We start from the raw sequence: 18,013 nt of genomic DNA, 5'->3' as shown, positions 1-18,013 counted from the left end.
GCTGAGGAAGTCTGCTTCCCAGTTGTCCACTCCTGGGATGAACACTGCTGACAGTGCACTTACGTGATTCTCCGCCCAGCGAAGAATCCTGGTGGCTTCCGCCATCGCCACTCTGCTCCTTGTGCCGCCTTGGTGGTTTACATGAGCCACTGCGGTTATGTTGTCTGACTGGATCAGAACCGGTTGGTCGCGAAGTAGGGACTCCGCTTGACGTAGGGCGTTGTATAAGGCCCTTAATTCCAGGATGTTGATGTGAAGGCAAGTCTCCTGACTTGACCACAGGCCTTGGAAATTTCTTCCCTGCGTGACTGCCCCCCACCCCCGGAGGCTTGCATTCGTGGTCACCAGGACCCAGTCCTGAATGCCGAATCTGCGGCCCTCCAGAAGGTGAGCACTCTGCAGCCACCACAGGAGAGACACCCTGGCCCTGGGGGATAGGGTGATTAACCGATGCATCTGAAGATGTGATCCGGACCACTTGTCCAGGAGATCCCACTGAAAGGTCCTCGCATGGAACCTGCCGAAGGGAATGGCCTCGTATGATGCCACCATCTTTCCCAGGACTCGTGTGCAGTGATGCACCGACACCTTTTTTGGTTTTAATAGGTCTCTGACCAGTGTCATGAGTTCCTGAGCCTTCTCCATCGGGAGATAAACCCTCTTCTGGTCTGTGTCCAGAATCATGCCCAGGAAGGGCAGACGAGTCGTAGGAATCAACTGCGACTTTGGAATATTCAGAATCCAGCCGTGCTGTCCTAACACTTCCAGAGAGCGTGCTACGCTGATCAGTAACTGCTATCTTGATCTCGCTTTTATGAGATCATCGTCCAAGTATGGGATAATTGTGACCCCTTGCTTCCGCAGGAGTACCATCATGTCTGCCATCACCTTGGTAAATATTCTCGGTGCCGTGGAGAGACCAAACGGCAACGTCTGAAATTGGTAATGACAATCCTGCACCACAAATTGGAGGTACGCCTGATGAGGTGGATAAATGGGGACATGAAGGTATGCATTCTTTATGTCCAGAGACACCATAAAATCCCCCTCTTCCAGGCTTGCAGTGACCGCTCTGAGCGATTCCATCTTGAACTTGAACCTTTTCAGGTATATGTTAAGAGATTTTAAATTTAATATGGGTCTGACCGAACCGTCCGGTTTCGGTACCACAAACATGGTCGAATAATAACCCTTCCCTTGTTGAAGGAGGGGAACCTTGACCACCACCTGCTGAAGATACAATTTGTGAATTGCAGCTAACACTACTTTCCTCTCTAATGGGGAAGCTGGCAGGGCCGATTTGAGGTATCGGTGAGGGGGCATCTCTTCGAATTCCAGCTTGTATCCCTGAGACACAATCTCTATTGCCCAGGGATCCACCTGGGAGTGAACCCACTTGTGGCTGAAATTTCGGAGATGCGCCCCCACCGGGCCTAGTTCCGCCTGTGGAGCCCCAGCGTATTGCGGTGGATTTAGTGGAAGCCAGGGAGGACTTCTGTTCCTGGGAACTAGATGTGTTGTGCAGCTTCCTTCCTCTGCCAAGAAAGGATGCACCTTGGACTTTCTTGCCTTTTTGTGATCGAAAGGACTGCATTTGGTAATACGGTGCTTTCTTAGGTTGTGAGGGAACATATGGCAAAAAAATTGACTTTCCAGCAGTAGCTGTGGAGACCAGGTCCGAGAGACCCTCCCCAAACAGTTCCTCACCCTTGTAAGGTAAAACCTCCATGTGCCTTTTTGAGTCGGCATCGCCTGTCCATTGCCGAGTCCACAGGACCCTTTTGGCAGAAATAGACATTGCATTTATTCTAGAGCCCAGTAGGCTAATGTCTCTTTGAGCATCTCTCATATATAGGACAGCGTCTTTTATAAGCCCCAGGGTCATTAATATAGTATCCTTGTCTAAGGCACAGGTTCTCAAACTCGGTCCTCAGGACCCCACACAGTGCATGTTTTGTAGGTAACCCAGCAGGTGCACAGGTGTATTTATTACTCCCTGACACATTGTAAAAGGTCCACAGGGGGAGCTAATTATTTAACTTGTGATTCTGTGAGGAGATCTGCAAAACATGCACCGTGTGGGGTCCTGAGGACCGAGTTTGAGAACCTATGGTCTAAAGCAGGGGTGGCCAAACAGTCGAACGCGATCGACTGGACGATCGCGGACATGCGACCAGTCGATCGCGATCCGCCGCCCAGCCACCCGAAACCGCGCCTCTGCTGCCTGCCGCTCTGCCTCCTCAGTCTGGTCTGCGGCAGTGACGGCCGACTGTATAGCTCAAATCAGGTGCCGGTTCGTTAGCCAATGAGAGCTCGCGGACCGGTGCCTGATTTGAGCTATACACGCTGCCGTCACCGCCGGAGATTAGACTGAGAAGCAGGGCGGCAGGCAGGAGAAGCGCGTGCTGCGCTCTCCACACAGCAACGGTGAGCTCTTCTATCGGGGCATATCTGGCATTGTGGACACATGGCTCAGTGGGGGCATATCTGGCAATGTGGGGCATATCTGGCACTGTGGGGTCATATGTGGCACTGGGGGCATATCTGGCTCTGCGGGCACATGGCACTGTGGGGGCATATCTGGCACTGTGGGGGCATATCTGGCACTGTGGGCACATGGCACTGTGGGGGCATGTGTATCTGGCACTGTGGGGGCATATGTGTTTGAGGTTTTTACCTGTGGGGGCCAATGTGTTATTTCGTGTGAGGCAGTCATTACACTCTGTGCAACAAGGCTACATCCCTTTTTTTAGTTACACCACGCCCACTTTTTGTTATACCACGCCCACTTTTTGTTATGCCACACCCCTTTTTTGCACACGCGCCTGCGGCGCGCGCTATTATCCCTCCTAGGTAGATCACAAAAGCTTTTTAGCTTTCACAGTAGATCACAGACTCCAAAAGTCTGGCCGCCCCTGGTCTAAGGTATCAAGTTCCTCAGACAAGGTATCCGTCCATGCTGCTACAGCACTACACACCCAGGCCGACGCAATTGCCGGCCTTAGTAAGGTACCTGAATGTGTATAAATGGACTTCAGAGTACTCTCCTGCTTTCTATCCGCAGCATCTTTTAGGGTGGCCGTATCCTGTGACGGCAGGGCTACCCTCTTGGATAAGTGTGTTAGAGGTTTGTCCACCCTAGGGGAGGATTCCCAGCGTAACCTGTCCGTTGGCGGGAAGGGATACGCCATAAGCATCCTCTTGGAAATCTGCAGTTTTTTATCTGGAGATTCCCAAGCCTTTTCACATAACTCATTTAGCTCATGTGAAGGGGGAAAGGTCACCTCCTGCCTTTTTTCCCCATACATATAAACCCTCTTATCAGGGACAGGGTTTACCTCTGATATGTGCAATACATCCTTCATTGCTATAATCATGTAACGGATGGCTTTAGCCATTTTAGGCTTTGCATCATCGTAATCGACACTGGAGTCAGAATCCATGTCGGTATCTGTATCAACAATTTGGGATAGTGGGCGCTTCTGAGACCCTGACGGCCTCTGCGACATCAGATCAGGCACGGGTTGAGACCCCGGCTGTCCCAAGGCTTCAGCTTTATCCAACCTTTTATGCAAGGAATTAACATTATCATTTAAAACCTTCCACATATCTATCCAATCAGGGGTCGGCGCCGTCGGCGGAGACCCCACATTCATTTGCTCCCGCTCTGCTTCCACATAGCCTTCCTCGTCAAACATGTCGACACAAGCGTACCGATACACCACAAACACACAGGGGATGCTCTTTTCTGAAGACAGTTCCCCCACAAGGCCCTTTGGAGAGACAGAGAGAGAGTATGCCAGCACACACCCCAGCGCTATATGTCCCAGGAATCACACAGTAACTTAGTGTTAACCCAGTAGCTGCTGTATAATATGTTTTTGTGCCAAATTTATGTGCCCCCCCTCTCTTTTTTACCCTCTTCTACCGTGAATATGCAGGGGAGAGCCTGGGGAGCTTCCTCTCAGCGGAGCTGTCTAGAGAAAATGGCGCTGGTGAGTGCTGAGGAAGAAGCCCCGCCCCCTCGACGGCGGGCTTCTGTCCCGCGTTTCTGTACACTACTATGGCGGGGGCTCATACATATATACAGTGCCCAACTGTATATATGTGTAACTTTTGCCAAGAGGTCCTTAATTGCTGCCCAGGGCGCCCCCCCCCCCCCCGCGCCTTGCACCCTACAGTGACCGTAGTATGTGGGTGTAGTGTGGGAGCAATGGCGCACAGCTGCAGTGCTGTGCGCTACCTCAGTGAAGACTGGAGTCTTCTGCCGCCGATTTCGAAGTCTTCTTGCTTCTTTCACCCGGCTTCTGTCTTCCGGCTCTGCGAGGGGGACGGCGGCGCGGCTCCGGGATCGGACGACAAAGGGTGAGATCCTGTGTACGATCCCTCTGGAGCTAATGGTGTCCAGTAGCCTAAGAAGCAGGACCTATCTTCAGAGAGTAGGGCTGCTTCTCTCCCCTCAGTCCCACGATGCAGGGAGTCTGTTGCCAGCAGATCTCCCTGAAAATAAAAAACCTAACAAAATACTTTCTTATAGCAAGCTCAGGAGAGCTCACTGAACAGCACCCAGCTCGTCCGGGCACAGATTCAAACTGAGGTCTGGAGGAGGGACATAGAGGGAGGAGCCAGAGCACACCAGAATCCAAATTATTTCTTAAAGTGCCCATGTCTCCTGCGGGGCCCGTCTATTCCCCATGGTCCTTACGGAGTCCCCAGCATCCACTAGGACGTTAGAGAAATATGTCATAGAAAAGTATCCACAGAGCAGCTCTGTGCCATATCCAACTGCAAGAAGAATAAATTGAACCTTCTAGATCGAATCAGTAGGCGACAGGAGAGATAGTGAAATGTACTGAATTAATCCTGCCGTGGCATATGTACAAACAGGTGCATTTTAGATGTATGATGGTGGGAAACTTTTGTCCCCAAAATGCTCCATTTATAAGGAATAGCGGAAAAAAAGAAATGAAAGGTCTGCAGAGAGCCATCATCAGTGTAACGATGGCGCTTCTCCTGTGTGTCGTTTAATAATACTACACAGAAAACAGAAACACTCATGACGACAAATGACGGGACACTGGCGGGGAAGAACACCTGACAGTGGCATGTTACCTGTATGTGGCCGTATTCTTTGTATGATAGAATCTCATCCCCGGTGTCCATGTGGAAAATGGAATGCAGGCATTTCTGCGGGCTCGGATCCTGCTTAAACTGTTCAACCTGGAAGACAAATCGTCACGTGTCTTATAGACCAATCACATCTCACAATTTAAGATATAGAACTTACTGGATAGAGGGCCTAATGCAGAGTTGATCGTAGCAGCAAATTTGTTAGCAGTTGGGCAAAACCATGAGCACTGCAGGGGGGACAGATGTAACATGTGCAGAGAGAATAGATTTGGGTGGGGTGTGTTCAAACTGAAATCTAAATTGCAGCGTAAAAATAAAGCAGCCAATATTTACCCTGCACAGAAACAATATAACTCACCCAAATCTAACTCTCTCTGCACATGTTACATCTGCCTCACCGGCAGTGCACATGGTTTTGCCCAACTGCTAACAAATCTGCTGCTATGATCAGGTCTGAATTACCCCCAGAATACCTGGAGATAGGGGCTGTTTCTTTTATAAAGAGGGGCGAAATAAAAAATGTCCACTGTTTATGCATTCCACGGTAGACTATACTGTCTTATACGCTGCTAGCCGAAGTGCCCGGGTATAAGTTATCCAGTCATCAATGGGTTGGATGAAATGGTCAACTTTTTAAAAAATAATTAGCAGCTCTTCCAACACACCCATGCGGTGGCCACCCAGTGTCTTTTTTTCTTTGGGGGGTCTTGTCAGTTTTTCATTGCGAGATGGATTTAAAGTTTTCCTGCTGTTATCAATGTTACTATTCCGAGGCTTTTGGGTACAGAATACTTTTTGTCTTCCCACCTCCATATCTGCCAGTTATTTCAGGTTATAGAGTTATGGATATTTCTGTCAGTTATTACAGTTCATTAAAGTTTTCATCCAAATCCATCCAGTGGAAGGCCCAGAACAGGTTCCCTGGGTCAAAGTTCTGCCTGGTGAACACTAACAGGAGGTCCAACCAGGACCCCAACCCCCTAGTATGTCGTCTAGGATTTGATATTATCACTTTGAAGTTTTTGTCTAAATCCATCCAGTGGAAGGCCCAGAAAAGGCTCCCTGGGTCAAAGTTCTGACCAGCATACACCAACATGATGTCCAACGGGGACCACAATCCCCTAGTACAGGGCTGGCCAAACCGGTCCTCGAGATCTACCAACAGTTCATGTTTTCCAGGCCTCCTGGAGATCTGTAGAATTGTAAGTTAGGAATGAATGCAGCACATCTTAATTAGTAATGACTACACCTGTGCACTAGCTAGGTGGTCTGGAAAATGTGAACTGTTGGTAGATCTCGAGGACTGGTTTGGCCAGCTCTGCCCTAGTATGTCTAGCCCATCGGATGTCAGTTGTGGCAGTACTGGAAGCGCAACAATTAAGGGGGACAATGGGTCTGCTGTATGCCGGCCATGTATATACAGGAGACAGAACAGCTTATCATTCAAGCTCTCTTAAGCCCTTCAAACTGTATTGTGCCTAATTGAGCATGGCATAATAGGGTAACCCCGCGCAGAGACTGTGGCACCATCGCCGCCTTTTGTTCTCTGGCAGAACGCTGGTCACAATTGACCTGACAAATGGGTTAGTGGGCGATTAAGTAGATGCATCATTGATAACGAGGAAGTGTCTTCTGTCACCCCGGCAGATCTTTCTGAGATAAGGAACGGATGAATCCAGCTTTTATAAAGGAACGGTTCAGCTGCTCATTTTTATTCAGCTAATGAGGTCTATCCGATGGAGAACGTGTTGGAACCTGTCTGCATAGAATATACAGCTTATAGCCAATTACGTAGGTGATGGGAATATAGGACGATGCCTGCAATACCATCCTGCGACTGAGATGCTGGAGTATATAGTATGCTGCCATCCCTTTCCCCCTTTTACTCCACATTATCCCATGCAGAGCAGGGTCCATCTACCTTATCAGCTTGCCGCATGTAACAGTAAAGTATTCCTCGCATGCATTTGATTGCAGAATGCTCCAGCTCGTGTGTCCTTCCTTTGTCATCATCGATGCGCCTGGACGGGAGAGATAACACGAAGAAAGAGATGATCAGAACAATGAGAGGGAAAGTGCGTATTATCGCCCTGGCAGCTGTGGAGCCTGCACCGCCGACCTGTGCTGCAGAATGATACGGTTATACCTAGAACACAACACTCCGCAAAATAACAGTAATGCTGTACAAATTGTTATCACAACATTATGTATGAATCTTCAAAGTATTATCTCCAAAACAAAATAACCATATGCGGTGTATTTGCAGCCTCGTAATTTACACCGCTTATATAGAGGTATTGGCTGCATCCGAGTTCTGCGCCATCACACTTGAAGCAGGGATCGTCATTGCTGCGTACAGTCCATTAAAATGGACGCTACATTTAGCAGAAGGATCAATGTGCTTGCATGTATGAGTGATATGCTAGCTGTGTGAGCAGGATCCCCCTCAATACTCTCTCTCTCTCTAATCAACATGCATGTTCAGCTTCCACATACAAAGCGGTCACATGAAACAAGAGATGCGTGTATTGAGAAAACGTCTGGCATGTCAGACATTGTGATAGGTACAGTAATTAGAAGCAGGAGTAAGTTCCTTTATGTGCACACAAAGCTATTAACCCAAGATGGGAAGAGGAAATTCTCTTTACAAACATCTGAGATGAACTCGGCAGATGGACAATCCTCGTTATAGAGGCGATGTAAGCCATTTTCTTTATTTATATGGTAGTTATTGCATACCCCTCTTAAAAAATAAGAATTTACTCACCGGTAATTCTATTTCTCGTAGTCCGTAGTGGATGCTGGGAACTCCGTAAGGACCATGGGGAATAGCGGGCTCCGAAGGAGGCTGGGCACTCTAGAAAGATCTTAGACTACCTGGTGTGCATTGGCTCCTCCCACCATGACCCTCCTCCAAGCCTCAGTTAGGATACTGTGCCCGGACGAGCGTACACAATAAGGAAGGATTTTGAATCCCGGGTAAGACTCATACCAGCCACACCAATCACACCGTACAACTCGTGATATGAAACCCAGTTAACAGTATGAAACAACAGAGCCTCTCAACAGATGGCTCAACAATAACCCGATTTAGTTAACAGTAACTATGTACAAGTATTGCAGATAAACCGCACTTGGGATGGGCGCCCAGCATCCACTACGGACTACGAGAAATAGAATTACCGGTGAGTAAATTCTTATTTTCTCTGACGTCCTAGTGGATGCTGGGAACTCCGTAAGGACCATGGGGATTATACCAAAGCTCCCAAACGGGCGGGAGAGTGCGGATGACTCTGCAACAGCGAATGAGAGAACTCCAGGTCCTCCTCAGCCAGGGTATCAAATTTATAGAATTTTGCAAATGTGTTTGCCACTGACCAAGTAGCAGCTCGGCAAAGTTGTAAAGCCGAGACCCCTCGGGCAGCCGCCCAAGATGAGCCCACCTTCCTTGTGGAATGGGCATTGACAGATTTTGGCTGTGGCAGGCCTGCCACAGAATGTGCAAGCTGAATTGTATTACAAATCCAACGAGCAATAGTCTGCTTAGAAGCAGGAGCACCCAGCTTGTTGGGTGCATATAGGATAAACAGCGAGTCAGATTTTCTGACTCTAGCCGTTCTGGAAACATATATTTTCAGTGCCCTGACAACGTCTAGCAACTTGGAGTCCTCCAAGTCCCTAGTAGCCGCAGGCACCACAATAGGCTGGTTCAGGTGAAACGCTGACACCACCTTTGGGAGAAACTGGGGACGAGTCCTCAATTCTGCCCTATCCATATGGAAAATCAGATAAGGGCTTTTACAGGACAAAGCCGCCAATTCTGATACTCGCCTGGCAGAAGCCAAGGCCAATAACATAACCACCTTCCACGTGAGATATTTCAGATCCACGGTTTTTAGTGGTTCAAACCAATGTGATTTTAAGAAACTCAACACCACGTTGAGATCCCAAGGTGCCACAGGGGGCACAAACGGGGGCTGAATATGCAGCACTCCTTTAACAAATGTCTGAACTTCAGGTACTGAAGCTAGTTCTTTTTGAAAGAAAATCGACAGAGCCGAGATCTGTACCTTAATGGAGCCCAGTTTTAGGCCCATATTTACTCCTACTTGCAGGAAATGCAGAAATCGACCTAGTTGAAATTCCTCCGTTGGGGCCTTTTCGGCCTCACACCATGCAACATACTTCCGCCATATGCGGTGATAATGAGTTGCTGTGACCTCTTTCCTGGCTTTAATAAGCGTAGGAATGACTTCCTCCGGAATGCCCTTTCCCTTCAGGATCCGGCGTTCAACCGCCATGCCGTCAAACGCAGCCGCGGTAAGTCTTGGAACAGACAGGGCCCCTGCTGTAGCAGGTCTTGTCTGAGCGGCAGAGACCACGGGTCCTCTGAGATCATCTCTTGAAGTTCCGGGTACCACGCTCTTCTTGGCCAATCCGGAACCACGAGAATTGTGTTTACTCCTCGCTTTCTTATTATTTTCAATACCTTTGGTATGAGAGGTAGAGGAGGGAACACATAAACTGACTGGTACACCCACGGTGTCACTAGAGCGTCCACAGCTATCGCCTGAGGGTCTCTTGACCTGGCGCAATACCTCTCTAGTTTTTTGTTTAGGCGGGACGCCATCATGTCCACCTGTGGACGACCCCATTGATTTACAATCATTTGGAAGACTTCTGGATGAAGTCCCCACTCTCCCGGGTGGAGGTCGTGCCTGCTGAGAAAGTCTGCTTCCCAGTTGTCCACTCCCGGGATGAACACTGCTGACAGTGCTAGTACATGATTCTCCGCCCATCGGAGAATTCTTGTGGCTTCTGCCATTGGCATCCTGCTTCTTGTGCCGCCCTGTCGATTCACATGGGCGACTGCCGTGATGTTGTCTGACTGGATCAGCACCGGCTGGTGTAGGAGCAGGGATTTTGCTTGACTTAGGGCATTGTAAATGGCCCTTAGTTCCAGAATATTTATGTGAAGGGCAGTCTCCTGACTTGACCATAGTCCTTGGAAGTTTCTTCCCTTTGTGACTGCCCCCCAGCCTCGTAGGCTGGCATCCGTGGTCACCGGGACCCAGTCCTGTATGCCGAATCTGCGGCCTTCCAGAAGATGAGCACTCTGCAGCCACCACAGAAGCGACACCCTGGTTCTTGGGGACAGGGTTATCAAGCGATGCATCTGAAGATGCGATCCGGACCACTTGTCCAACAGGTCCCACTGAAAAATTCTGGCATGGAACCTGCCGAATGGAATTGCTTCGTAAGAAGCTACCATCTTTCCCAGGACCCGCGTGCAGTGATGCACCGATACCTGTTTTGGTTTTAGGAGGTCTCTGACTAGAGAAGACAACTCCCTGGCTTTCTCCTCCGGGAGAAACACTTTTTTCTGGACTGTGTCCAGAATCATTCCCAGGAACATTAGACGTGTCGTGGGGACCAGCTGTGACTTTGGGATATTCAGAATCCAGCCGTGCTGGCGCAGCACTTCCTGAGATAGTGCTACTCCCACTAACAACTGTTCCTTGGATCGTGCCTTTATTAGGAGATCGTCCAAGTATGGGATAATTAAAACTCCCTTTTTTCGAAGGAGTATCATCATTTCCGCCATAACCTTGGTAAATACCCTCGGTGCCGTGGAGAGTCCAAACGGCAGCGTCTGGAATTGGTAATGGCAATCCTGTACCACAAATCTGAGGTACTCCTGGTGAGGATGGTAAATGGGGACATGCAGGTAAGCATCCTTGATGTCCAGGGATACCATGTAATCGCCCTCGTCCAGGCTTGCAATAACCGCCCTGAGCGATTCCATCTTGAACTTGAATTTTTTTATGTATGTGTTCAAGGAATTCAAATTTAAAATGGGTCTCACCGAACCGTCCGGTTTCGGCACCACAATAGTGTGGAATAGTAACCCCGGCCTTGTTGAAGTAGGGGTACCCTGATTATCACCTGCTGGGAATACAGCTTGTGAATCGCTGCTAGCACCGCCTCCCTGTCTGAGGGAGCAATCGGCAAGGCAGATTTTAGGAACCGGTGGGGTGGAGCCGCCTCGAATTCCAGCTTGTATCCCTGAGATACTATTTGAAGGATCCAGGGATCCACCTTTGAGCGAGCCCACTGATCGCTGAAATTCATGAGGCGGGCCCCCACCGTACCTGGCTCCGCCTGTGGAGCCCCACCGTCATGCGGCGGACTTGGAAGAGGAAGCGGGGGAGGACTTTTGTTCCTGGGAACCTGCTGTTTGCTGCAGCCTTTTTCCCCTACCTCTGCCTCAAGACAGAAAAGACCCTCCTTTTCCCCGCTTGTTTTTCTGGGTCCGAAAGGACTGAACCTGATAAAATGGCGCCTTCTTAAGCTGTGAGGGGACATGGGGTAAAAATGCTGACTTCCCAGACGTTGCTGTGGAAACTAGGTCGGAGAGACCATCCCCAAATAATTCCTCCCCTTTATTAGGCAAAACTTCCATGTGCCTTTTGGAATCTGCATCTCCAGTCCACTGGCGAGTCCATAAGCATCTCCTAGCAGAGATGGATAATGCACTTACTTTAGATGCCAGCCGGCAGATTTCCCTCTGTGCATCTCTCATGTATAAGACGGAGTCTTTGATATGGTCAATTGTTAGCAGAATCGTGTCTCTGTCTAATGTGTCAATATTTTCTGACAGTTTATCTGACCACGCAGCGGCAGCACTGCACATCCATGCTGACGCAATAGCTGGTCTAAGTATAATGCCTGAGTGTGTATATACAGACTTCAGGATCGCCTCCTGCTTTCTATCAGCAGGTTCCTTAAGGGCGGCCGTATCCTGGGACGGTAATGCCACCTTTTTAGACAAACGTGTGAGCGCTTTATCCACCCTAGGGGGTGTTTCCCAACGTAACCTATCCTCTGGCGGGAAAGGGAACGCCATTAGTATCTTCTTAGGAATTACCAATTTCTTATCAGGGGAAGCCCACGCTTCTTCACACACTTCATTTAATTCATCTGACGGGGGAAAAACTACAGGTAGTTTTTTCTCCCCAAACATAATACCCTTTTTTGTGGTACCTGGATGTAAATCAGAAATATTTAACACCTCTTTCATTGCCTCAATCATGCAGTGAATGGCCTTAACGGGCATTAAATTTGACTCATCGTCGTCGACACTGGTGTCAGTATCCGTGTCGACATCTACTTGTGCCATCTGAGATAGCGGGCGTTTCAGAGCCCCTGATGACTTTTGAGACACCTGGACAGGCACGAGCTGAAGACTCGGCTGTCCCACAGTCGGCATGTCGTCAAATTTTTTATGTAAGGAGTCTATACGTGCACTCATTTCCTGCCATAAACTCATCCACTCAGGTGTCTGCCCCCCAGGGGGTGACATCCCTGCTAAAGGCATCTGCTCCCCCTCCACGTCATTATCCTCCTCAACATGTCGACACAGCCGTACCGACACACTGCACACACACAGGGAATGCTCAAACAGAGGACAGGACCCACAAAAAGCCCTTTGGGGGGACAGAGTAAGAGTATGCCAGCACACACCAGAGCGCTATATATATATACAGGGACTAACTGAGTTATGTCCCTAATAGCTGCTTTTCAATAAAATATATATACTGCCAAATTTAATGCCCCCCCTCTCTTTTCCCTCTTACTGGTACTGTAGATTGCAGGGAAGAGCCAGGGAGCTTCCTTCCAGCAGGAGCTGTGAGGAAAAATGGCGCCAGTGTGCTGAGGAGATAGGCTCCGCCCCTTTTTTGCAGCCTATTCTCCCGCTTTTTATGGAATTCTGGCAGGGGTATTTACCTCATATATAGCCCCTGGGGCTATATATTGAGGTATTTTAGCCAGCCAAGGTGTTTTTATTGCTGCCTCAGGGCGCCCCCCCCCCAGCGCCCTGTACCCTCAGTGACCGGAGTGTGAAGTGTGTGAGAGGAGCAATGGCGCACAGCTGCAGTGCTGTGCGCTACCTTGGTGAAGACAGAGTCTTCATGCCGCCGATTTTCCGGACCATCTTCTTGCTTCTGGCTCTGTAAGGGGGACGGCGGCGCGGCTCCGGGACCGAACATCAAGGCTGGGCCTGCGGTCGATCCCTCTGGAGCTAATGGTGTCCAGTAGCCTAAGAAGCCCAATCCGGCTGCAAGCAGGCGAGTTCGCTTCTTCTCCCCTTAGTCCCTCGCTGCAGTGAGCCTGTTGCCAGCAGGTCTCACTGAAAATAAAAAAAATAATCTAAGACTATTACTTTCTAAGAGCTCAGGAGAGCCCCTAGTGTGCATCCAACCTCGGCCGGGCACGAAATCTAACTGAGGCTTGGAGGAGGGTCATGGTGGGAGGAGCCAGTGCACACCAGGTAGTCTAAGATCTTTCTAGAGTGCCCAGCCTCCTTCGGAGCCCGCTATTCCCCATGGTCCTTACGGAGTTCCCAGCATCCACTAGGACGTCAGAGAAATAGGGATTATTATGTTTCTCGTTAATATCCAATTTATAACCCCACGACCTGTGCTGCTGCTTTAGAACAGATGGGAGTAAGGGGGTTTACTCTTCTGAAGGACATCAAAACATCTTATTTTATCTAAAAACACAATTATAGATGACAGCAACCGAAGATGAATAAGAAAGAGAACGTCAAAGGAGGAGAGAGAGGGCGCAGGGGGAAACAGGATATCCATGCTGCCTTCATGTTAGTTACCCGGGAGGGAGGTGTGGGAAAAGGACAGTCCGCTAAGAGAGAGAAAAGTGGGAGAAGTGGTGTGAGAATGGGAGTTCCAAGGAGAAAACTTATCAAGCCTTGGAGAGAGAGAGAAAGTGGAGAGGACTAAAGTACCAACCAATCAGCTTCCAACTACCATTTTACAGGCTGTGTTTGAAAAATGACAGTTAGTGGATAATTGGGTCTGATTCAGAGATAGACGCTGATCGCGTTGCCGCTGAATCTTCGTACGCAGCGCAAATGTCGCAGTCGCCGTCTTTTGTATCGACCCGCCCACAGATGGCATCTCAAATCTGCCGGTTGCTCATGTAGACGCAGCATCGGAAAAACATTGGTCGCAAACACTGGCTTTGGGTCCACTTCTGAATAGGTCCCATTTCTTCCAGAATGTTTCACTCCATGTTCTGTTTCTGCCGGTACGGACCTGTAAGCCCTGCCTGCACCTGTTTATTGGAGTGTAATCTGAATCGGGAAGAAATCAATTAAATAATTTCAGAAACTAATCAGACTTAAGCTTTGCAAACACAGCTCAGCGATCCGACGGCTTGTCGGTATTGCACATACTACATGATCCGCCGCCGAACGTCACACTGGTCCATCCGATTACTTACACTGTGGGTACACACTATATAAATCGCAGATTGTAAGATTGCCCGATATATCGTATGGGGGTTTCCCCAGCTTTAGAGTATGGGAGGTTCTACAAATCTTGTATCAACTTGTAACCTTAAGCGAGAGCTGTTATCTTTACTCTGAGTACCGAGACCTTTTTATAGCTGTAGATTCGGGTGACACTGACAGTACAAGACTATAAAAATACACCTTATTAAAGAGCAAACATATTAATAAAATAGGTTAAAATAAATATTTTTCCTGTAGGTTACATGTTAATGCAAGCTGAACATCCACTGTATAGCTACAGATGTGAGGGGAGAGGTCACATGATATCAGGGGGAGAAAACTACTACACAAGCTAGAAAACAAATATCCCGCATTTCACTGAATTCTAATCCACTGAAGGCAGGAAGGAGAAGCTCCTGCAGCCAGATATCTGCCTGGAAGCGTGATTACTATCTCCACGTATTACAGCGCCTGTCAATATGCTGTAAATTATTCATCGTAGCAGCCGCTGTTCTGCGCTCCTCAGCCGGCACACCTGTGTCTAGCAGCCGACTGCGCCTCTCTTTATTACTGCCTGAAACAGCCATCAGCTCACATCTCTTATATAACCCTTATTGCGGTATCTTACAAAGGAATGCCTATCCATTACATAATCTTCTGTAGCTCTGCATTGAAGGAAGAGAGAGCAGAACAGTGGCTCCCTGAGGCGAAATCTGCGGGATACGACCAGAGTGTCTACAGGTTCTGAATGTCGACTTTGACATAAGGTAGACAATAAAAATGACCACATGTTCAAAGTGTCAACATTTAACATGTCGACTCCAAATGTTGACAGTGCATTTGTTATTCTATATAAAGCAGTATCACCAAAGAGGGCGCTGGTGAGCAGCATATTGTGTGTGGGGCAGGAGAATCCGCCAACACAGAGGAGTGTGGGAACACACCTAGAGGCTGGCTTTTGCACAGAGCCCAGGTGGGCTGAAGCAGTGATATAGGCCGGATGGTCAGACTTCAGCGTGTGGGAAACAGAGAGGACCCTATTCTGCAACTGTGAAGCTTTGGCAAGCAGCCCAGTCAGCCAAAGACCAGGCCGAAGCCTGTGTTACCCTACAGGAAGCAGGACTGAGACTGTATATGGGAGCAGCTGTGGCAGGCCAAGGCCTGAGGCCAGGCAAGAGCCTATGTTACTCGGCAGGAAGCAGAGGGTAAGACTTTTGCAAGAAACTTTACTTTTGTAGATTAGCTACTCACTTATAGTGAGGGCTCAAGAAGCGAGATAGTTGTCCTGAATGGGGGCTAGGCTGTTTGTTATTTTGTTTCTGTTTAGTTATGTATATTGTGATGATGTGGGGTAATTAGATCCGTAGAGGGTGAATTTGTTGAATTTGTGCAGTGTCTAGGCATTCAAACAGGATCCAACACAGCTTTTCAGGTAAATATGGTGCTTTACATTCATTATGATTTATGTTCAGCCTAGCCCCATACAGTGCACTGACTCACTTCTTCACCCCTGATTAACCTTGGGCAGCAAATCTGCAAACATAAAGTCTCTTCAAGTCTTTCAAAATGTAGTTAGCCTGGCCTGGCTTGGCCTCTGGCTTCTCACACAAAGCGGGAATTCAATTAGCCACAGGGTTTAACCCACGACTAATTGCTGGCAAAAATCCCCATGGAGCAGGAAAAGGCTATTCCAGTGGTTCCCAAACTTTTGTGAGTCACGGCACCCTGGAGTGTCAGATTTTTTTTCACGGCACCCCTAGGCCACAAGTTTCTTATTGAGAAATTTCGAAAAAAATATTAGATTAAGTAAATTATGTTTATATGTCATCCTTAGGGTCAGTTATGTGGTGAGGGACAAGATTTGCTTCTGTTTGTCCACATATTTTATTACTGGAAGCCATCAGCACTGGTTTTGCCTATTAAATTGACAATAAATAGTTTGAATTGGTCCTTGACCACCAACCTGAGGCACCCCTGCAAGTGTCCCGCGGCACCCCAGGGTGCCACGGCGCACAGTTTGGGAACCACTGGGCTATTCAATAAAAATAGCCTTTTTCCGATGCCGAAAAATATACGTTATGGTAATAACTTACCTTTGATAACGATATTTCTCCTAAGTCCACAGGATAACATTGGGATATGATGAAGCGACAGCGGATTTGCACCAATCGGTCAAAGCTTTTTCGGCCTCCCAGCATGCAACGGGCCCTTCCATATATCCCTGCCTCCTGGCTCAGGCAAATCAGTTGTATTCCGAAGCTCAAGGCAGGAGCATCATAGATGGCCCTAATCAGGCGAGAAGAACACACATACACACCCTTTCGTACAAGAAGAAAGCGGTTAGTGAGTAAATGTATCCTCAAATCATGGGCGTCAGGGTGGGATCCCTGTGGACTTAGGAGAAATACCATTATCAACAGTAAGTTCTTAGCATAACGTACATTTCTCCGGCAGGGTTCACAGGTTATCCACAGGATAACATTGGGATTTCCCAAAGCAATTTAGTGGTGGGGACGCTCCTGATAGGACAGGAGAATCCTTCGCCCGAATTCAGCATCATGAGAGGCAAAGGTATCCATGGCATAATGTCTAATGAATGTGTTAATGGAAGACCATTATCAACGGTAAGTTCTTAGCATAACGTACATTTCTCCGGCAGGGTTCACAGGTTATCCACAGGATAACATTGGGATTTCCCAAAGCAATTTAGTGGTGGGGACGCTCCTGATAGGACAGGAGAATCCTTCGCCCGAATTCAGCATCATGAGAGGCAAAGGTATCCATGGCATAATGTCTAATGAATGTGTTAATGGAAGACCATGTGGTTGCCTTACATATCTGTTCTGCTGAAGCACCACGTTGTGCTACCCATGATGGACCTACCTTACGTGTAGAGTGAGTAGAGACATTAGCCGGAACAGGGAGATCAGCTTGAGAATATGCTTCTATAATCGTCATCCGAAGCCACCTTGCCAGTGTCTGCTTATCAGCAGGCCATCCTCTCTTGTGAAATCCGTAGAGAATGAAGAGAGAATCTGTCTTTCTGATGGCACTGGTACGACCCACATAGATCCTTAAGGCACGGACCAAATCCAGCGATGCATCTCCCTCAAAAAGGCCCGGTACCTGGAAAGCCGGGACTACCATTTCTTCGTTAAGGTGGAATTTAGACACCACCTTGGGAAGATACCCAGATCTAATTCTGAGAACTGCTGTATCTGGATAAAAAAATCAGAAATGGGGAACGACATGACAATGCCCCTAAATCTGATACTCTCTAGCTGATGCCATGGCCAGTAGAAAGAGAACTTTAGCTGTCAAGACTTTGGATACTCTGAAAGATTTTGAGTCCATACTTCTTTCACTGCACCAATGAATATAGGTTTATGATAAATGCGAGCTGAGGAAGGTTTCCATGCTCTGAGCATTGTTTGAATTACCTGTTGTGAGAATCCTCTTGACTTCAGGATATAGGTTTCAAGAGCCACGCCCTCAAAGACAGTCGATCCCGATGTCTGATAACAAGGACCCTGCATCAGTAGATCTGGACGTTGAGTGAGCAGGAGTGGG

General features: G+C 48.3%; 1 protein-coding gene across 5 annotated transcripts in view; it reads right to left on the bottom strand.

The window, feature by feature from the left end:
* Positions 1-18,013, bottom strand: part of PHKB (phosphorylase kinase regulatory subunit beta) — a 413,553-nt gene that overhangs the window by 256,632 nt on the left and 138,908 nt on the right. For all 5 annotated transcript variants that reach the window (XM_063945574.1, XM_063945575.1, XM_063945572.1 and 2 more), the window contains 2 exons: positions 7,052-7,151; positions 5,113-5,220 (listed from right to left, as the gene is read on the bottom strand). In XM_063945574.1, coding sequence (XP_063801644.1) covers positions 5,113-5,220; positions 7,052-7,151 — 208 coding nt within the window. The remainder of the gene's footprint in view (positions 1-5,112; positions 5,221-7,051; positions 7,152-18,013) is intronic.

Source organism: Pseudophryne corroboree, chromosome 11 (genome assembly GCF_028390025.1).
Source record: "Pseudophryne corroboree isolate aPseCor3 chromosome 11, aPseCor3.hap2, whole genome shotgun sequence".
Taxonomy (NCBI): domain Eukaryota; kingdom Metazoa; phylum Chordata; class Amphibia; order Anura; family Myobatrachidae; genus Pseudophryne; species Pseudophryne corroboree.
The sequence above is the reverse complement of the archived record's forward strand: the minus strand, read 5'-3'. Positions and strand labels throughout refer to the sequence as shown.